We start from the raw sequence: 23,829 nt of genomic DNA, 5'->3' as shown, positions 1-23,829 counted from the left end.
TTCTCAGTGACAATTTTTGGGAAAAAATAAATAAATTACACAGACAAACTTTTGTGAAAAGCAATTATTTAAAAGAGTAAGCATATTAGGATTATTTTTTTGTATTTTATTTTATGAGTGAAAAATATATAAATTTTTAGAACAGACGCATTTTTAATTTTTTACTTTTGTATAATTTCCAAAAAGAAAAACGTCGGTTTAAAACTCCACTACATAAATTAAATTTTAATTATTATTTTTTCTTGCTTGTGAATTATTATATCTTATTTTCCACTTATTACTTCTTTTTTCTGGTCTTATTTTCCATTTTTCTGGTTAATATTAATCCTCTTTTTGCTTCTTACATCACTAGTGTACAGTTTTCTGAGTGCACGTAGTTAATTATTTCATTACTTTTTTTTTCTTTATTCTTTTGGGTATGAAATTATTTTAGTGTTTTTTTTTTCAGATTTTCATTTGGTATCCGAAGTTTTTGAAATCCCAATAAAATTTGAATTTTGTACTGCAAGTCCTATTCGGATTTTTTTCATATTCAGATCTCGAATTCGAGACCGTGATTAAAAATGAAATAGTTTTACTACCGTACCACAATCTGTGTTGATAAATTATTTTTAGCTTCAGGCTCTCCTTTTAACTTTTTAAGTACGTGTAAACTGGTAAATATTAGAGGAGAGAAAGTTGTGAGAAAAGAGGAATTTTAGTCAAACTTTCGAAATTTATCAGAATATAATATTTTCAATGCGAAAAATAAAACTTTACTGAAGAACGTGATATCATTAAATATTATATCTTAATCTATAATTTTAATAGTATAATAAGTGTAGCATTAAAAATCTTAAAATATAAGTATATTAAACTAAAATATTAAATAAATTAAAGCTAAGACAGTGTAGAATTGACACTCTTGTAATTAGGATTTATGGGTTTAAAAGTTTTAAATAAATTATATTATAGATGTAGTTTTATGAGTATATTAATGAATAATGATGTATTATAGTTTTTACCTTTTCAATATTTCGAAAACAAAGATTATTTTTTTTTCAAATTCCAAAAGATAGGGTATATAATAGCAATTAACGGAGGAAATTAATGCTATCAAGCAATTTCGTTGGCTTTTATGTGTATTTGTCTTTGTTTTGAACCCGAACCACACCTCATGGGCGCCCGGGCCGAGCGACAGGCTGAGGGCAATGGTAATCCTCAATCGAAAGTTAGCTCGACTCAATCACATAGATTGAATGGTAGTGGATTGAATACTATTCATCGGCATACTACGTACATAGAAAATTATAGCATACATAGGTCAAAAATCACTTGTTACACATATATTTTAACTATTGAACATTCTTGACAAAAAATTTGATGTCGCCACTGAATTTTGCTAAACCCGTTATTTTTATGTTAATTCTACCTCTGCCATTTTTTTAATATATTTTTTCATGATTTGAATCAAAAAAATTTAATTAATGAATGACATAAAGAAATCTCATCTATTCCATCATCAAATACTTGACCTCAAATAATATTCTACGCCAGAAATAAAAAAATCTCTTTCATTGTAATAAAAGCAAGCCCCAAAGTACAATAATTTTTTAGCAATTTTGATAAACTACAACCTTTAAATATTGCTTAATTAATAGATTGAATTAGTTAGTAGAAATCATATCATTTTCATAAAATAAAACAAAAGGAATCAGTATGTGGTCATCATGATTACTTGATAATATTAAATTTTTATCAAAGATGGCAATATTATTAATGTTAATATTTGATGTTAATCTAATTTTAAGAAAAATCAATTCACAAGGTTGATAATTGATGCTCCTTATTTATTATAATGGAGAAAAATGTCATTTTGTGGGACCACTAAAGTTGACCAACAATAAAGCCAGTATTGGGGGGGGGGGGGGGGGAGGGGGGAAGTAATTATTATTTTTTTTTGAAATTATTATAATATAATGTAAATAGTTTTCGATAATAACTATTCTTCTTCGAAAATGATTAAACTACTAAATTAATATAATTAAAATTAGTTCAGATTTTCAGATCTTATCCTATTTAACTTATTTTGTATATAATTTAAAATACCAAGGATTGTAATAATTTCTTAATTTGTGGTTTTGATTTTTGTTTTTTGATGCTTAAAAACTGATTGAAACTAATATTTATGTTTGTTATTATAAATATAAACATTATTGAGTGTATTAAAGTGAAAATTTTAAATTCCATAAGAGTTATTTTTAAAAGATTGAAAACTGACAAATGAGTTTTGTAATTTATTGACAAATTTATGATATGATTCATTTGGAATAACAGTTTGAAGTTGGAGTTAAATTTAAATGTATTCGATGAAGATTTGGGTTATTTGGAGATATGTTTTAGTATCTTTTTTTATGGTGTTTCGTGGATTGAAGATCATTGGAGATGAAATTTAGCTTTTCTATAAGTTCTTATAATATTATTTCTTTTGTTTTAATTTTTATGTTTTATTTTTCTTCTTAGTCCGTCTGAGAAAAAAATAATATTTCTATATTTAATAATAATTTAATTTTAAAATATAAATTTTATCCTTAATGAAATAATTTATAGTCATTAATATATATGACTTATTTTAGACCACAAATTTTAAAAGGTTTTGTTTTTCTTAAACTTCATCCCAAGTCAAACTATATCATATAAATTATGATGGAGATCATATATAATTTTATATAACACTATGAAAGCTTATATCTCTTATAAACTTTCATATAAGATTTATATAATATTTACGGTAAGTATATACTATTATATAATACATATACTAAGTATATAAATACCGTTACAAAAAAATGTAGCTGAAATATAATTACGTAGATGTAATGTATTGTATTGTGTTGTATATTTTTTAAAAATTTCGTAATATTTAGTCTATAGTGATAAGTGGACTAAGAAAGATTATGTAAAATATGTATCCATTTACTTGCTCCTTTTATTTTAAAAAAAATATTTTAGTACATTTAAAGGTATTATGGCCTATATTTTATTATTTGTCCATATTCTTTTTTTGGGTAATTGAACATGACTTATAGTTCTTGCAAATTCCAATATCATGGGTGCAAGTGGAAAGGATTAAAAAATAATTAAAAATCTTATAAAAATTTAAATATCCTGATAAAGCTTTTGAGGACCTCCAACTTTAATTTTCAAGAAAAATAATAATTTAAATACTCAATTATTACTTTAATTACCACTTGGGAATTTAGCATCCTTGTGTTTCTACCAAAAATATTTAAATTATATTGTACCATCAATATAAGTGACCACTTTAAAAGTCTTGCAACCTAATTCACAACATTAATGTAATAATTTCATTTGTTTATAGAACATGATAATATTTTATGAAATTATATTGATTGTGTTGTAGTTCTTGTTGTATTAATTTTTTATTATAACGATCAATTTTTTAAAAAATCAACTTGTCATTAGTATATTTTTATATAATTGTCAAGATAATATATTATTCTTAGATTATTCATATTCAATGCTTGCACCAAATCAAAGTAGTATAATCTCAAGAGTCACAAAATACATATGTTTAATTATTGATTAAATGATAAAAGTTTATATGCAAAAATATTGTTATATATATTCATTGGTCTGGTGCAACATTTCTTGTGAATAATTTTTTTATATTTTTAAGAATTGTGGTGGATGACTATAAATTTTCTAATTTTGATGTAAATGTTAGATTCGAGCCTCAGTATGATTTTTTTTAAAATAAAAAATGCTTCCCCCTTTCATACCAGAACATATTTTTTGGACTAGAATAAAGCTTTATATTAAGTTATTAGATAGGACACTTTATGCTCCAAAACACAATCAAGATCATTCGAACCAGGGAAAATCTGGATTGATTGACTTAATGATTTCTAAATATTAGATAATTAACGTAAATAAAAATTGTTTTCCAAGTACAATGCTTGAGATGAGAACACCTAAACTTCAAATTATTTTAAAAGGCATGCAAGGTGTACTCTAACGGTCGTTGAAGTTTGAAAAATCATAAAAGAACAAAGTTCAATTTTAAGTAGAAGAAAAATTGTTTATATAATTTCTCCATATATCTCAGCTTTAGTGGATAAAACTATCTAATACATATATTAATGGAAAAAAATAAATACGGGATGAAATTAGTGAAGGTACACACAACATTATAAAAAATAAAAAATAAAGTGAGATATAATTCTTGATTTTTTTTTCACAAGATAAGCAAATCATGCAAGTAGGGGTGTACATAGACCGGGTTGGTTCGGATTTTTTACAAACCAAACCAAACCATTTGTGTCGGGTTATTAAATCTATAAACCAAACCAAACCAATAAAAGTCGGGTTTTTCGATATCAATTTTTCTCGGATTTTTCGGGTTTTTTCGGGTTTTCGGGTTTTTTCGGGTTTCTCGGATTTTTCATAGTATCTAATAAAAAGCACAGAGCAGTGCTTCTTAAAAAGAGTTCTAGTTTTAACTTTATAATATAACTTTATAAGATGGTTTTTTTTGTATATTATTTAGATGACCTTCTCAAGTCCAAATCTAAATGTAAGAAAGAAAACAAAAATTATGAAAAATTTTAAAAAAATATTTATAAATTACATTTTAATAAATATTTTTATGTATAACATAATTTAAAAGTAGTATATCTATAATCGGGTCGGTTTGGGTTCGGTTTGACTTTTTTTAGTTAAAACCAAATCAACCCTATAATGGTCGGGTTTTTTTTTCAAACACCAAACCAAGTCAAACCAAACCACTAGTCGGGTTTTTTTTCCGGTTTGGTTCGGTTTGTCGGTTTGGTGCGGTTTATCGGTTTGTCCTGTACAGCCCTACATGCAAGGACATTAGTTACAATTCACCACAAAGGAATTGGTTCAAACATGTTATTGATCCAATATAGTAAGGCCCAACCACTTTAGTGATGGACCTGACCCAAGAAATCTCCAAATGAAGCCTGGTAAAGTATATAATTTGTGATTTGAACAAATATAAAAAGAAAAAAATTATCTAAATACACAACTTATTTTACTATATTTTTTAAAATTTTCTATGTTTGAAAAAATTATAAAAATTGCTACACTATTCTATTCTCAGATACATCACTCTTACGCGACGTATAGGGACAAGTTTGTTTTGTATCAACAAAGGTATGTATTGGGATGCGATGTATCGGGACACTGAATGATGTATCTGAAATCGGGACACAATATATCGAGACATTAAGTTATGTATCCAAAATTCTTAAATTTTAATGATTTTTTGTAATTTTAAAAAGAATAGAAATAAGATGTAACACTATAAGATTTGTGTAACATTACTGTATAAGAACTCTATAGTAATGTTGAAATAAGGGGTGAAATTCACAAAAAAACACTTTTTAGTTATGTAATTAAGACATAGTCATTATTGTGAATGAAACTCTGAAGACGTTGAAACTTAATGACTATTTTAATCAAAGTCAAGATCAAAAAGTGGTCAAAAAGTGCTATTGCTACAAAAAAAGGGCATTCATAGGAACATCTGCCCTAACACAAGTTATTTCAATAGTGCATGTGTTGGCCTGCCACGAGAAACGGCCACAAAAAGTACAAATAAAAATAAAAGTTGTGTATTTGGAACTTTCCCATTGATTTTTTCAATTTATTTGTATAACCATTTAGTATTCGGCATTAGCGTGACTAATTAAGATTCACTCCATGTATAATTCATTAAAGAGGAAAACATTTTTTATCAAATTTTTTTATTTTTCGAATTCAAATTCGAGATCTCTAATGAGTTATTCTGAGTTGATCATAATTAACTTCTTAAACAATACTCAAAAAGTGCTTTGCTATTGTCTAGAAAAGGATGGAATGCATTGTGTGTTAAAAGATACAATAACATTTGACATGTAAGAGATCATATGAAAGCCACTAATTTGGAACAAATAAAACAAAAGACAAAAGCATCCTTTTGGAACATTATTTATAGAAGATGCCCTTCTATCCATTACAACCTATACATACATCATCCAAGAAAACTATTATTATATAGATAGATAGTCACATACATCATCCAAGAAAACTATTATTATTATATAGATAGATAGTAAGAATTTGAAATTAACGAATTTGAGAGTCTAATTTTATTAAGATATTGATAATTTATACACATTTAATGAATATTTCAAGATAAATATCAAATTTAAACCAAAACTATTAAAATTAGACTAAATCCATAAGTCATACTCTAACTCCACCTTGGTTGTAATCAATGGCGAATCTAAGATTTTCAATTAGGGGTTCGAAAAATGAAAATATAAATGTGTGAATTAGAGTGCAAATACAAACATCAAGGAAAAAAGTTTTAAGTTATTCTAATGATTTTTTTAAAAAGTAGTAACTGTACACCAACAGAGAATTTAATTTTAAGAAATTAGGCAGCTTGTGCACCTAGTAAAAATTGAACCTACAAATTAGGGATAGTATTCGCGACCCAAGTTTTTATAGGTATGAAGTGGTAAGATACCAAATTGAAGGATCTAAAAGATTCCTTGAAATTAGTAAGAAGCAACATTCACCTAGACTTAAAAAAGAAAAAAAAAACTAGTGATAACCTTTTATTGCTAAAACAATAAAATCTTATCGTTAATTTTATTAAGTTGAAAAGTTAATTTCACGAAGGAAATTACATCAAAATTTTTCTCATAAATTGAACTTTACTTACCTTTTTTGAAGTTCCACATCACCACATAGGAATTGTTCAATGAACTTGATGTTTTTAATATTTTAAAAGTTATATAAAATAAAATAATATTGCTTAAATAAAAGAAAATAATTCATTTACATAGGCCTGCCGACAGGGGGAACAAACTTATTAAGTCAATTTGCAAAATATTAAAGAATCATCTTTAAGAAAATATTTATTTGTCAATTTGAAAAAAAACACCTTTTGTATTATATCATCTCTAAAAGAAGAAGGAGAAGAAGGGAAAAAAGAAGGAAATTTTGAGTTTTGAATAAGGACAGAAGCAAGCATATAAGATTTGAATCCAAAATCTCATTTCAGAGATTTTAGCTCTGCCCATCAAAAGAGTGTCACTCCTAAATATTGTATTATTTGTGAGAGTTCGGGGAAGAGTTAGAAGTATGAGTTCCGTTCTTATTATAGTATTAGTCATATTTGGGCGACATTAATTGGGCGACGTTAATTAATTGAAAAATGAAAGTAGTAGTGAGGCGTCGGTACGGAGTTGCGTCAGAACTTCATTTCAGGAGCTCAAGTTCTAATCATCTAGCGTCCGAAGCTTAGTATCATCTAGCGTCCGAAACTCACTAAGCTGACTAATCAAGACTCGCATCATAGAAAGCTGGTTTTAGCACTTCGTGTAAAAGAAAATTCCAACCCAAAATCTCATCTACCCTTTGTGATTGTTACGTACTATTGAAAGTTGAAACTTGAGTAAATGTTAAAATTAATCAAAATGTCAAAAATAAAATGTCAATGGATTGACATAAGTGATTGCAATACATTGAATTTCATCAAATAAAATATACTACTTTACAAGACTATATTCTTCCTCTAAGAACCATATGGATAACATCCAGAATTATAAGCATAAAAAAATGAAGTCAAACATAAGATTTAGCATTTAAAAATAGTGGATATTTACAGATATACAGTATGTCTGAAACCAACAACTTTGTCTATAGCCTAACCGTCCTACTATATATCACTGTTTGTGGACCCTTTTGCCTGCTTATAAATGGAACAACACAGACAATGAAGATTCATATAGCCGATCCCAATGGCTTGAGAACAAAGGTGTTTTTGTTGTATATCCCTCCACCATATGCTAAAGTGTAGCGACATAATCAGTAAAGATTCATGTAGCTGATCTCAAGTTGGTTGAAGTTTGAGACGTCCTTGTTGTATACCCATCCTCTTGCATGCTTAAATTGAGCGTCATGGACAATGGAAATTCATGTGGCCGACCCCAACTTGCTTGAAATCGAGGGGTTGTCTCGTACATCATGTTTCAAATGCTAACTGTTTGTAACTATTGAATATGGTGGGCTAAGTGGCCCCGAATACCATCCACCCTATGTTGCTCAGACTCTTCAAAAATACCATTGGGATGTGTATCGGATTCTCCGAAAGCTACTCATTTTTCTTGAACAATGAATCACTTTACAGTAATCCTTAAGCTATGTACACATGCCACTTGAAATTAGGTTGTCCTTTGAGGCTTCCAAAGTCTGAATTCGGAGGAATATGAACTTCTCGTATTCTTCTTTTTGGTAAGTTGGTATGAGAAGATTCATTTTTCTTACATCAAGAAAACGACTTGATCAACCCCAAGCTGTAAAGATTCCTTCTAAATATGTTGCCAAGTGACAGCAACACAGCCCCACCTACACCCACCACGGGCCCGTTTCTATCAACTGTTTGATGATTGATCAATGGCAATTCCTTCACTTTCAAGTTACTCCATCCGATTTCCCCCCTAACAGACTCAATGATATTTGAATCGACTGGATTCCCCATCGCATCTGTTAAGTAAAATATATTTAGAGCCGAATCCCCTGTGGTTGATATCTCAGCCCTCGTCACGCTTAGGCCATTTTCCCGGAATGTTCTAGTTACATCAGCCAATAATCCTTGTTTGTCTCCGGTGGATAGTTCCAGCCTCACTCCCTGTGATCAAAATTGGAGTACTATGTTGGAAACATATTCTAAACACTCTTTATGAAAGTTATAATTAAGCGTTTCTTTCACATAGTAAAAGAGAGAAGCAGACGAATACCTCGGATGCTCTTCTTTCGATTGCAGCTTGTAGACATAGAATCACACGTTGCTTTTCAGCATCTGAACTAATAGGGATTCCATCTGTATGCCTAATGAAGAATTCCTGAGACGAGAACTTAAAAAAACATGAGCAAAATGCACATTAACTGAATATCATTAAAGAAAGGCATAATACATAAACACATACTCAAACTTGGCTTCAAGCACTCCAACTTTGAGTATGCAAATCTAAACACCTCAACTTGGTCTTAATTGACAACGAAATAATCCCAACTCGTCCCTACTATGTCTCGTGGACACCCGATACTTACGCGAGACATAAATTTTGGAGGTGTCTAGATGATCATTTTGTAAGTTGGAGTGTTCAACTGACATAACGGACATGAGTTGAGGTGTCTAGATGTGCATATCAAAGTTGGAGTGCTTACAATCGACACCAAGTTTGAGTGTCTGTAATGTATTATGCCTTAGAGAAACAAAAAAAGCGAGATAAAGAAGGTAAAGGAATATATACCAAGTATGCCCTGTCCCCAGCTGAATCAATTGTGGCATGGAACACAAGATACTGCATGTCTGTTAACGTGCAAACGACATCAAATAGAAGCTTAGTTCGGTCTTTGCACTGAATATTTACCACGGAGTAACCCTTTTCCAAGCAGTTCAACACCGATACCATTGGGGTATCATTGCTAGTCCTAAGGACTGGCTTTCTTTCATAATCGCGGTCTGCAAACATCATTTGGTGAAGTCTTCTTTCTGTATGTGTGACAGCCAAAGACGCTGATGTTTTAGCACTTCGACCATCATTATCCCCCTTAAGCACGCTCTTTAAGCGGGCTTCAATTCTGTCAATCTTCTGCGAATCCTCAATTGGGTACCCCGACTGGCTTTCCTTTACATATATCAGGGAGGCATTACGACCATTGTGAGTCCACATTTTAGCTTCAACTACATTGCATTGTAAATCTGACAGTACAGCAAAGACTTCCGATAAAAGGCCAATTCGATCTGTCCCAGTTAATTCCAGAGCTGTCAAGCCATTGTAGCTCTTTGAACTTGCATAATGTATTGTCCCAAGCGACTGTTTAACATTAGCAAAAAGCTTAAATTTAGTATAAACACTCATCAAGTATCTTCATATTCTATGTTAAACTGATACGGTAATTTTAGTATATTTTGAAAAATCTCCACCAAGTAGCCATATCCATTTCAAGAAAATTTGATATCAAGGTAAATAACGGATCGACATAACGTAGTATGCAATGGATTTACTGTTAAAATTCTAGCTATATACCTGTTCGATGTAATTGATGACTCGTTTGTCCGTTAACTTGTTTCCATCCAAGTCAGTAACATGAAAAACTGCAGATCAAAATTAATCCAAACGACAACGAATCAATAAAAATTCTCGTAAACCAAAACGTTCAACGAATTGAGCTCAGCTCACCATCCATAAACCACCGACCATCACAGGAGACGTAAGCTTTCTTGATTGAAAGGTTCAAATCCGTGAGAACTTGAACTGCTTCAAGAAGAATTCCATGTTTCCTCGCACTATCAATCTGTACATGATCACAACATCAAATTTGAAAAGATTAGTACTACTTAAGATGGATTTAACTATCATTTTATATAAATTCTCCACCTATGTAACTTGTATTCTTAATCCGAACGAATACATGGGATTCTCATATGGTCACTCAACTACTAATACTTATTATCTTATAAACTCATATTTCTTCTTGATTCTAATATTCGTGAACAAAGAAAGTGACTTTCTAACATTATAACTATTAGTTGAGTGATCATCTACGAAATCTAACTATGATAAACTTGTCCTCGACTAGTTGAATACATGGGATTCTCATATGGTCACTCAACTACTAATACTTATTATCTTATAAACTCATATTTCTTCTTGATTCTAATATTCGTGAACAAAGAAAGTGACTTTCTAACATTATAACTATTAGTTGAGTGATCATCTACGAAATCTAACTATGATAAACTTGTCCTCGACTAGTTGAACAATGAAGGTAATTATTGACTGAATAAAAAAGATTCAAAGATTACAGCAAATGTGAATTACCTTAACAAGAGTGGCGTTTGAACAACTAGAGTTATCGATCATGACCCTGCAGTAGAAGTCACAAAGACTAATCAGAAAAAGCAGTACTTCAAACAAAAATGGAAAAATATCAAATTCAAGTTATGAAACATGATTCGAATGCATTTGACCATGAATTTTTTTCACTTTTTGTCAGAGTTAACTCCAGAAAACACGTTTGACCATAGAATTATTTTCATTTTTTTCACTCCAAATTACTCACCAAAATTCAAAATTCAAAAGCAACTCCAATTTGTATTCATGGTCAAACACAACTCCAAAATACTTTTTTTTTCCAAATGTTCACAATTTTTCATGATCAAACGCCCCGAAGAAGTTCGAGGCTAACCTGGGAGTAGTCATTCGAAAAACAAGTTTTTCATATTCATCCAAAAAAGTAGGCCACTCCATATCTTCTGTGTTGAATTTCATTTTCAACTTTCAATCAGCACACCAAAGACCAAAAATAGAGGATAAAATTGAACAAGTGTTCAGTTTCAAAACAAATAACTTCAAAACCCCTCACTGGAATTGAATTCCCTTCAACACCAGAGACAAAAAAGAGGATCAAAAGGAAGAAAATGGCGGTGGGTTCAGTTTCAAACAAACAATTTCAAAACCCCTTTACGGAAAATGAGATCTTTTTTGACTGAAAAAGCTCAACTCCACCATTGACTGTTGAATTTCCTTCAGCACCAGAGACGAAAATAAGGATAAAAATGAAGAAATTGAAGAAGGATTTGGCTTCAAAACAAACAATTTCAGAACCCCTTTTCAGAAAATGAGAAAATTTCTTCACTGAATCAGCTCAATTCCACCATTAACGACCTTGTAAAATCCTTCTACTTTTCTCTCTCAGAGTAAATGGCGTTTCTTGTTTTTGGTATTCTTTGTTCATTTTTCTTCCATGTACACACCCCTATTTATATGGAATATTATTTATTTTTTTTGCTAATTATTGATCACTTAATTGTTTGACCTTCTTCATTTTAATTTTAAGAATTAGTTGACTATGGAAAAATATATAAAGTTGACATGTTATTAAATACTATTATATGAGTGTGTCACATGCCATGCCTATGTTTTTTTTTTAATTGTGGCATTCGATCAACTTGTGCATATCTCAACTAAATAATATGTACCAGGTAATTCAATCTATCAAATCTAAAACATATCAGAAAAAAATACCTGTTATTTTTTATTTTTGAAATTTTAAACATGAAACTTGATGGTTCTCACTCACTTCGTTGATCACCAGTGCTCACCCTTAGATGCCATAACTAATCTTGTTTTGCCTACCTTAACCTAATAAATTGATATGGAAAAATTACAATACAAATTGTGACATGTTTGCTTAAGATGCTCCTATTAGAGTTCCCCATCTTCTTCGACAACAATAATATAATAGATAGTCTAATAGATGAGATTTTAAGAGAATAGAATATACGCAAATTTTACTATTATCTTATAAAGATAAAGAAATTATTTTTGAAAGCCGCGATTATTGAGGTAACACAAATCACCACATCTTCTACAATATGAAACAAAAATATATTTTTGGAAATAAAATAATATCCTATGTAATGCAAAAAAGATTTAAGTAATTGCCGATATCAAATTGGATCATAATAATTCATAAATGACTTTTCGAGGGGCAAATTTTCACCTCATACGCCACGTGTACTATTTGAAACGAGTTGCTTTATTTGCTAATCCACTAATTAGAATCGAGTGAACTGTCAATATGGAAAAAAGCAACCACGTGGCAGCCTAGGGACACTTCAGCATATATTTTATTTTTTATTTTAGGGAAATATCGATTTTAATTCCTGAATTATTGTATAATTCCAGTTTTAATTCATATATTATTTGACTTTGCACATTTAATCTTCAATTATTTGAGGTGTGTGGCTTTGGTCCATGAAGTTAACAAAAGTTAATTATTTAACAAAAATAATTATTCGAAAATATATAAAATAAAATAAAGAATTGATGATTCTAAATGCTTGAAGAATTATGTATATAAAATTAAAATATTTTATATATTTTTAAAAATATACAATTAGAATGATGATTTTAAATATATAAAATGATCCTATTTGCTTCTCTGTTTGCACTGTTTTTGATTCATTAGGAACTCGTTCTTGCTCTTTTTTAGTAGTGATTAATCAAGATCAAATACGATTACTTTTGAAAGGATTATTAGGTGGACATCCAAACAACTTTCAATCTTTTAAAAAGTCTAACATTTAATTTTTATTAAATTTATTTTTTTATACGCATAATTCTTCAAGTATTTAGAATCACCAACCCTTCAATTTATTTTAATTTATGTATTTTTAAATAATCATTTTATTAAATAGTTAAAATTTATTAACTTTAAGGACCAAAATCGCACGCTTTAAATAATTGAAGGTGAAATGTGCATAGTCAAATAATACAGAGACTAAAACTGAAATTATGCAATAAAACATAGACCAAAATCGCTATTTTCCCTTCATTTTATTTAAAAAAAATAAGCCAATTTTATTGGAGGAATGATTAGGGAAATTAGGGGTGGCAATTAACATGGCTTAATATTGTAATTAATATGGTTTACATACTCTCTCCGTTTAATTTGTTTGTCTTAATTAGTTACTATTTGGACAATCGAACAATATTTTCTTTAATCATAATTTATTTAAATATTTTAAAAATATTTTTGGATTGTTAATCATTATGACTATTAGAATTTGATGTAGTTTCTGAATATATATATTTTATTTTAAAAGAATTGGAGATCTCATGTTTGAATTTACACTAAACATTGTTAGTTCGACCCTAGTACTACGCACAATATTAGTTCGACTCTCGTACTCCGAATCAAGACAAACACTGACTAACATAGACGACAAGTCGACAACTCCATCTTCGATAGATTCGATTGGGATTGATCCTCAGGATCGAGCCCTTATCAAAGCCATGCCTATCCACATCTATTAAAGTCTTCAACTGTACAAGATTTGAACGTAAATTCTGATCAACGATCTTGCTATTTGAAGGTCATAACGTAATTATTATTTTTTAAGTGATATGATTGCGTGTATTTTTTTACAAATAATAAAATATAATATTATGGGACACGCAAAAATCCCACACCATGATCATGACCACCAAACACTCACGTTATTTAGTCAGTGAAAATGAATTTCTTAACAAGTCAACGATACAATAATGGCATGAATCATAGCATATCTATGTATGTTGTATATAAAATATAAAATAATTAGTTAGATATAAATGTGAAAGTACATAATTAGTACATCTTAATCCAAAGGTTATATTCGTACTTATTACAAAAAATTATATGTGCAAATTATATTTTTTGTCAAACTTATAATTTGAAGACGACGATTCAGTAATTTCTCGAACTTTCACGTATGACCGTCTCTGATTCTACTTAATAGACATTTATTTTAAATTAGTAAATATGTTATACATAACAATTATCCATAAATATTTCGTTTTATATTGTAATCGCATATAATTTAAATCCTTCTTTTATGTATTATTCTATTGGTATTTTAAAAACATCGAGAGAACACATTCATGCCTCTTGATAAATAAAATTGTCAACAATATAATAGTATGTTTTTAAAATATATAGAATTATTCAATTCAATTTTGTCATGGAATACAACTACACGAGCATTACTTGAAACATTTTCGTGCAACCACGTTCTTTTCTCAAGTTTTTTTTTTCTAGTTCAAATTGTTAAATTAAAATTCAAATCCAATTTGAATAAGTTCATATTAGATAGTTTTTTTAAGTTCGATTTTAAATTAACCGATTCAATTATTTTGAATTTTTGTGTTTGAGTTTATAAGTTGAGTTTTTTCTAATAAAAATAAATATCCTAGTAATTTTTTTTTTTTGATTTCCCACTTGACATCCGGATCCCCGACTAAATTCAGATCATACAGTAAGGCCCATATAAAAATGACGCTTCCAACAAAATTTTCTCCATAACCAAACCACCTATATATGTCGTTAGTAAAAGAAGATCAACAAGTGTTCAAATTTGCTATTTTTTAAAAATATGTAACATTTTTTTTCTTTTTAAAGATATACTCCTATATATAAGAACTACTTTCCAATTTTTTTTTCAGTTTTTTTTTTTTCTGAATTCAAACTTTGTAAAACTTCAATGACAACCCAACAATGACAGTTCAAAAGTAGTTGCGGTAGTTCACTTTCCCGCTTTGCTTCAAATTTTTGGCGGGAAGTGAGTTGGCATGGTTGTTTACTCGATAATCATTAAAAATTGTGATAAAGTAATACATACTTTTTTATATGTAATTAAAGATATCATACTCGAACTCTGGGAATGAAGTTACATCTGGCAAAAAGTGTTTTATCATCAAAGAGAGATTTTTAGTCGTGAATTCAGATTAATGGGGTTCTAAACTGAATATTGAAAATCGGATGGGAAATCAAAAAAGAAAAGTGAGGTGGCATTGTTACTTTTTTCATATGTAATTAGAGGTATTACATTCGAACTTTGGGTATGAAGTCACATCTGACAAAGAGTGTTTTATCGTGAAAACGAGGTTTTCATTCGTAAATTCGAATTAGTGGTGCCCTAAACTGAATACTGAAAATCGGATGGAAAACCAAAAAAGGAAAGTGGGCTGTTTGTTGTTTACTCAATAATCACCAAAAAAATTATGATAAAGTGATAAGTACGCCTCCATTATTGATTAGAGGTATTAAATTCGCACCTTGAGTATGGAGTTACATTTGATAGAAAGTTCTCTATTTTTAAAGTGAGATTTTCCGACAAGAGAAATAAAAAGAAAAGGAAAGTGAGGTGGCATTGTAAAAAGATGTTTTTTTATCCACATAAAATTATGACATGGATTTATTTGCTTGTGGACAGCAAAATAGAATTTTGAAAAGGCAAAGGAAAGAACATCCACAATTACAATGGCTTTTTTATCAGACCAAAGGGTAGGAGGGAATATAAAGTTTACAATTTGTGGTTTGTGTGGATACTTGACACGTGTATACCAGCTCAGATTCCATGTTATTTTAAATAATTTTTATATTCCTTAATTGAAGGGTATAAAACATGTGGATGCTAGCCATTTTAAAAAAAATATATATTACACATTCGAGTTATGGAATTAGTATTTAACATTTTTTGGTAAGATAGATTGTATATATTCTGAAGGGGAGTTTTGGAGTAACTGGTAAAGTTGCTGCCATGTGATCAGTAGGTCATGAGTTCAAGCCTTGGAAATAGCCTCTTGCAGAAATGCAAAGCAAGGCTGCGTACAATAGACCCTTGTGGTTGGGCCCTTTCCCGGACCCTGCGCATAGCCGGGAGCTTTAGTGCACCGGGCTGTCCTTTATAGATTGTCTATATTCTCTTTTTATCTGGGGTTTGATATTTAAGACGATTGCAAATAATTTTTTTTAAGGATAAACAGTCTTTATTAAAAATGATTTTATTTTCACCGATCTAACTAAAAAATCTCTAATTAAAAATATTTTTTCCCACTTAATTACAATATTTGATGGTGATGTTGATAATTTGAATGATAAACCTATAAGAAATTATAGGGTGCGTGGTAGAGTTACTATAAAAGATAAGGTAAATAATAAAATAAGATTATTAAATAATAACTAAAGATAAAATCAGAAGAAAATATTAAGGTAACGACGCGATCACACCAAATCGATTGTTACACAAAATGGGTCTTTTCGTCGCTACCTAACAATGTATTTAAACGAAATGATACAAAAGAATTTAAATAACAATCTAAGCAAATATTTATATTTAGACTAACAATATAATATAACGGGTAACAATCATCCAAACAAAATATAAATATTTGTTTTGATCATTAAATTTGATGAGATTCTCCAAATATTTTCATCATATAAGTTTTCGGGAGACATTTCACTTTCCCTTGTGCAAAAGATTAATTTTTTTTGAAGTAAAATACATATCCAAACATAATAATTAAAACTCAAATTTTTAATTGCCATATAAAATGTCTTTGTTTTCTCCTAATGACTTTGTGTGATACAAAAGATGGTGACTGACTTTTGTAATACATATTTAAAGTTGAGTAATTCTTTTTCGTAACAAAAAATAGTTTAGTGATTTTAGCATAATAAAGCGAAAAATACTATGAAATTAACCCCTAGTATTAGGCTTTTGATATTTGCCCAAATTTCACCGCGCCCAACCCTTATTGCGCAACTAAACTCTAGTCTTATTGCGTTGTGGCATTTACTCGAGCTAGGAAGCCTGCTAGTCGTACTAACAGCTTGAAGTCGTGTCTTGAAGGCTTGTCTTTGACCAACAATCTAGGAACAACACTAAGATGTTTCGTTTCCATTTTTTTGGGTTAAAAGCATCGCATAGTATAGTGATAGTGCCCGGTCCGCAGCTGTAGAGTCTGCCTTCTGTTCCTAACTCCTCCCCAGGTAGTTCTCAACGTTTGGCACTTTCCATACTTCATGGGTGCAACATTAACAAATTCGCTCATGATCAAGTTCATTTTCAAATTAATTAATGGCTAAGCAATTTCATAACTTGAGCTTTTCTTAACCAACTTTACCTTACTTCGTAATCTTAGCCCCTCTTGCTTTATAGTTATCTACTTTGATTAAGTGACTTTGTAACCTTAACATGGTTTTTTTTATTACTGCAGCATAGGCCTTGGCCACTTCAAACCGTCGAATTAATACTATTTTTCATAAAATCAAGAATGCAGAATGTGAAGAAAATTCAATTAATTAATGTGATTTTTCAAATGGCAGAACATCATCAGGTATGAAATCTCCCGAACTCTTCTCTATATTACTAACTTAATGAATTGATATTTTCCTAATCACAATATCTGTGAATGCAAAAAGAAAAATTGACTTTATATGTGCAATTAAAAATTTATTAAAGAAGCCCATGTGAAGTCATTAATTCAAATTATAAATACACTTATACTAATCTATCTCCATGTGAAGTTATTAATTAGTTTAAGCGATGATTGCAACATTGAGCTATATTACAACTTTAAATATTAGAAAAGAATTAGGTTTGGCTAGTTACAATGAGGCTCAAAGACTTTAAATAGTGATCAATTGATCTCCATTTTGGCCTAACTAATTAGATTCATTTTCATGTGGCTTTTAATACAAATTTGTTAACCCTTTCAAATAAGAATTAATTTGTAATAGTAAAATGAAAAACAATAATTAATTTTCTCTTGATTTTGTATATTTGACAAGTAATTCGGTTTAACTATTTATGGTGATGTGAAGTACTAGCCAATTGTCTATTTTTGGAAATTTAAAACAAAGAAAAACTACCACACTTTTATAAAAATCCAAAGATATTATAGATTCATATGTAGCATTTCAAGAACTTGTAAAAGAGGCGAGTGATAGGGGTAAGATCTGCGTAACTACGTAGTTATTGTTGTACATAATAATATTTCATTTTGCTAATGTTGGTGTTTGTTTCAATGGGCAAAGCATTGGAAAAAGCCCACTGGATATTAGTATTGTCCATCTGTGATCCATTTACTTGAAGCTCCAAAACCACCTCAAAATTGGTTAATTTGGGCTACATATTAGTCCAGGCCAATGTTGTCTGAAATAACCACGTGTCCTGTCATATATATAGTCTTTGTTTTTTTTTCATCCGGTGTTTAGAGCCCACATTCGAGCTCCGACTGAATTCTAATAGCGCACTCTAGGATCCATTTGGCGGTGACACTCCCAACAAGATTATCTCCATACCTAGGACTTGAATTCGAAACCTCTGATTATAAATGAAACAGTCTCATCGCTGCACTACAACCCATGTTGATATTGTATATATAGTCTCAACACCTACTATCAAAAGGCAGGCATATCCAAACAAGTTAAAAACCATTGATAGGGACTCAGTAAATTTTATAGACTACCTCTTAAAGAGGCAGAACAAGTCTTTATGGGCAAAAAACATGATATTCAAGGGATCATGCACAAAAATATCTTATATATATAATATGATTTTCATCGAGGAAGTTTGAATGAACACCTTTTTCATAGAGGAGATTTGAGTGAACACCCTCATCCCCTCCAGATTCGTCTCAGCTCTATCGCTTCTTCTAAGTTGCATGTGGTATTGTATGTCGATTAACATGCCAACACTTTGTTGCCTCCAAATGAGTCTCAATTAATTACAAAATGTTATGAGCATCACAAGAGTAAATTTCTCATATAGTCACTTAACTTGAAAAAATTGACTAATTAAATTATTTATCTTTTTTTTTTTGGGGAACTCTAAAAAAATTCGTATCTGTGACAACCTCTGTCCTTTGAGTTAGCACTTTGTGTGCACTAGATAAACTCCTCACCGTGCAATCACTCAAAAACCACATGGAAAATGTAAAACACATTTGGTAAACACCATGAAACGAGCTAAATTGAGAAGGCATTAACAAGGTTGAAACCGCGACCTCCACTTTGAAAACCACACCCAAAGGTGCATCTATCTTATTTTTATATCAATAAAATCATTCGATTTATGTTTCGATTTATTTTTTCTATTTTCTTTTTAAGTTTATTTAAAAAAGAATGTCTTTTTTTTGACAATTCTTTAATTTTAACTTTCTACGTGATATACTTAAAATCAAAAAATTAAAAAAATATTTTAATACATTTAATATATCTTTAATATAGTTACAAAATTTAATTTTTTTTTTAAAATTTCATGTCGAATCAAAACAGAAAAGTGACTCTTATCATAATTAAAAAAAGAAGATACTTTCTCCAAAATAATTGTCAATAAAAGACTAAAAGTAGCATCTTTTGGAGTTTGGAAAGGGGACAGCTTTGACAACAACTCGATAAGAAAGAAGCAAATATAGTTGCAATTAGTGCCAATAAATTAATAAAGCTACTGATTAATTAGTTAAGTGATGATTGCATTGATTCCCAACAGATAATGGTCACATGCATACCTCACCTTTTTGTACTTTGCTTAGATTTTAGATTTAAATAAATTTCATTCAATTAAATTGCTACATTGTTAATATAATAAAATTTATTTGCACTTAATATTTATATCTATAAAGTTAGATAATTTTTTATAATATAATTATGATTAATAAGCTTATGCACTGCCATTGGATAAATGATAAATAACTTGTTAAAATATGTTCAAGTTATATTGATGATAAAACAAAGATTATCACACTGCCTCATTCATTACTTTATGGTTAGAGGCAAATTTAGTGTAATAATTACGAATTCATCTGAATTTAATAATTTTTTTATTAATTAATGCCTTTTAATTTGGTCTTAACTCACATATATGTCATCTAATTTTGAGCATGCACAAATAAACATTTAAGCTTGTATAAAATTAAAAAAATAGTTTTATTCGTCTTAAGTGGCGTTCTACATGACAATTTTGTGTCCTACGTGGTGTGCTGTGTATTATGCCATGTAGAATGCATGTGTCTACTTATTCAATTTTATACAAATTTAAGTGTCTACTTATACACACTCAAAATTAAAAGATATAAATATAAGCCGAAACCAAGTTAAATGACATATTTATGTATTATGTCTATTTTTCCCCTAGATCAAGTATTATTATCTAAAAAATTTATTAGAACATTTTGTTTGAAACTCTGTTGATCCGTTATTATAACACATCAACTTAGATATAGTATATTATTTATGCATAATTTTATGCTAAAATTACTATACTTTATTATCTCTTCGTTTCAAATTATTTATCATGATTCTCTTCTATACACCCATCAAAAATATTAATAAGAATGAAATTTTAACTATTTTATCATTCACTTTTATTTGAATAATCATAACTTCGCTGCATAATTGAGGTGTTTATACTACTACTTTTTAAGAGCAACTGCAATTAAGGATTTGATTAATGAAAAAATTTTAATTAATTTATTTTAAAATGATAAATAATTTAAAATAATTATTTTTAAAAATTACGATAGATAATTTAAGACGAAATGAGTATATGTAAGTACAAGGATTAGTGTTGAAAAAAAAGAAGACAATATATTAAGTTGAGACAAGAATTAGCAGCATATAATCCTGTTATTGGCTACATGTAACTGTAAGTGTTGAAAGTTTCGAAACTCTTTTTCTCTTTTTCCATCTTGAAGACCTCAAATTTGCATGTGCATGACCTCAAATTTTAATATAAATACGAGTTAAAGGGATAAAAATATATTTAGTATATTTTTATTTTTTGAGTTTTATACATGACTATCACCAAATGTTTATCGCAATGCGCTGGAAACACACCTTGACTCTATAAATACAAGGATTGTGCTGAAACTAGCCTTGATCAATGATTTTGGATTTGAAGCCTATTGAATTTAGAATCGTCTTTCTTTGATGAGCTGAGCGTAAATAGTAGTTCAATTTATGTTGAATTAGTGAGGGCGATCGTAAAAATTAAGGGTGATCGTAAAAGTCACTTAGGAACACACAAATAAAAATAAATTTTACTATTAATGAGAAACAATTTATTTCGAATTTCAATATAAGTAAGGTTTTCATATGAGTAGTTCAAGATGAGTTGAGTCAATATAAATGGACGGGTCATTGATCCGCCAATAAATTGCTTTGACTAACATGGTAAAACTAAACTGTGCTAAAAAAAGCAGGTCACAACCCATTTGTTCAACTTTTAATATGTTTTAGTTGTCTTATTTATTCTTTTATGATTTTTAATTATCTAATACAATTTTTTTTTATTATGACTAAATATAACAAATCAAATAAAAAATTTTTTTTTTGAAAAGATTTCTCATTGATTAATTTGAGCTATATATTAACTCAATTTTTTATGAATTAAATAGATTGAATCAAAAAATAAACAAAAAAATAATCAACTCAAATTTCAATAAATTAAACGAATCATATTTTCATCGATCAATTTTACCTTATTACATATAAATATCAGATATCGAATAAGAAAAAAGGGAGAGAGATGGGTAATTAAGCATAGCAAAAGAATCCTACCACATGACTCTAGTCCTCAATTGTGTCAGCGTTAAACTAGCCTCTTCACTACCCAACGCCAATCCTTACACACATTTATAGACAAAATGGGGCAGATACACCATGTGTTCGAGTTTGAAATTTAATCACAAATTATTTGACATGATATATTCATAGACATTCAAATTTAGTTTCAATTGATTCGAATAAATAAACTTTGAGAGTATATATTTAGGTATTTTAATTTTATCTTAATTGATAATTAATTAAATATCATGTGGATATTCGATTCTGACATGACACATACAATTTTGGAGGCGTTTGACTGATTATTTTGTAAATTAAAGTGTTCAACTGACAACTAAGCATTTCGTGGACATTCGATGCTGACGTGATACATACATTTTGAAGGCGTCTAGATGGTCATTTTGTAAGGTGATGTGTTCAATTGACACATTGTGCAAACAAGTTAAGATATCTAGATGTGTATATTTAAAATTGAAGTATTTAATTGTCAATTAAAATTAAATATAAATATAAATCTATCTATCTATATATATATTATGCCCATATTTTTTTTAAATGCATCTTCAACGTATGGTGGTTTGTCCGTTATATTTTTACCAAAATTATTTACATTGGAATAGGGACTACATGTCTTCAATTCCTTAACAAATTCTTGTACAAAAAAAATAATAAAAAACATATATTTTATACAGTAAAAATCTGTTATTAACACAGGATAAAAATACGCTTCCATGATTATTTAAGCTAAAGTCAATTTGACTCGTAACTTGTATACAAAATCCTCCAGGAGAATTCAAGATTCTTGTTTATGAATAGAAAATATTGATATAATTATATACATTATTGTAAGCTAGATTTTGCCTATAATGAATGGTAAAAACAGAAGAAATTTTTGTGATTATTTTTCTTTTAAAAATCACAATATCCTCAAGTTTTAGATCGTGACATTTATTTCATAACCCAAATCGACATTTACTTTATAATATTTTCAAACATGATTTTTATATTTCTTCCCGTATAGTGTCAAATAAAATAATTTTTAAAATGTTTTCATCACTATCTACGCTTAATTATCTCTCTATTTTTTTATAATAAAATATACGAAAAAATGACTTTTTGATCCCTTTCGTCCATTAGTTAGGATTACGTAGACATCGATATTGTAAAAGCATATTCCAAAATGGTTTACTTTGTTTGTATAAAAATTTTAACAAAATATGTCATAATTATGTGGTCAAACTATGTTATTTGGAAATTCCAATTACGTGGAGTAACCGTTTGGGAAAGAAACAAAAGCATACTCTAAGTCTATGACCTTGGTCATAGACTTAATTTTCTATGTAATTTTGTTATCAATCCTTTAATAATGAGGATAACTTCTACATTATGATGTAACTAGTCCTCCATTTATTTCATTTTATTATGTGATACATCTATATAGGTAATGGTACGTATCGTCCATTTTGATCTTTAAGTCCATATTAATTTGTCTTTCAACTTACGCCACATCAAATAACTGCAAAAGATCACGTATGTATCATGTGAATTTATATGGTGCCTGATAAAACTCGCCATTTTCTCCTTTCGTTTTGATGTGTATGTGATTCGCTTAAGATGTCACGTGCACATCATCATCTTTAGAAGCTTGTCAGCCTAGACATATTTTTCTTGCTTGACTCGTCCTTAGTCCAACCTCCTTTAGGGATTGCGTCACATATCCCCTTAGGCAACTCAACGTCCCCGCTAAGGTTGACCTATCATCGTATTGGGGGAGTACTGACTCTTATATCATAGTTGTCATATCTCAAGTTCATGGCACATATCGTCTATTTTGGACTTAGACCTACA

At 29.4% G+C, this 23,829-nt stretch overlaps 1 protein-coding gene across 1 annotated transcript; it reads right to left on the bottom strand.

Annotated features, from left to right (window-relative positions):
- Nucleotides 1-7,636: 7,636 nt before the first annotated feature.
- Nucleotides 7,637-11,802, bottom strand: LOC129888705 (ACT domain-containing protein ACR8-like). Its single transcript, XM_055963682.1, has 7 exons — nucleotides 11,275-11,802; nucleotides 10,908-10,953; nucleotides 10,266-10,380; nucleotides 10,113-10,180; nucleotides 9,333-9,899; nucleotides 8,817-8,921; nucleotides 7,637-8,707 (listed from the first exon to the last, which is right to left on the bottom strand). The coding sequence occupies exons 1-7, from the start codon at nucleotides 11,355-11,357 to the stop codon at nucleotides 8,345-8,347; spliced, it is 1,347 nt and encodes a 448-aa protein (XP_055819657.1). The 5' UTR covers nucleotides 11,358-11,802; the 3' UTR covers nucleotides 7,637-8,344.
- Between the last annotated feature and the right edge of the window lie 12,027 nt (nucleotides 11,803-23,829).

This window comes from Solanum dulcamara, chromosome 5 (genome assembly GCF_947179165.1).
Source record: "Solanum dulcamara chromosome 5, daSolDulc1.2, whole genome shotgun sequence".
In the NCBI taxonomy this organism is placed as follows: domain Eukaryota; kingdom Viridiplantae; phylum Streptophyta; class Magnoliopsida; order Solanales; family Solanaceae; genus Solanum; species Solanum dulcamara.
This window is presented reverse-complemented; position numbering and strand designations above follow the sequence as displayed.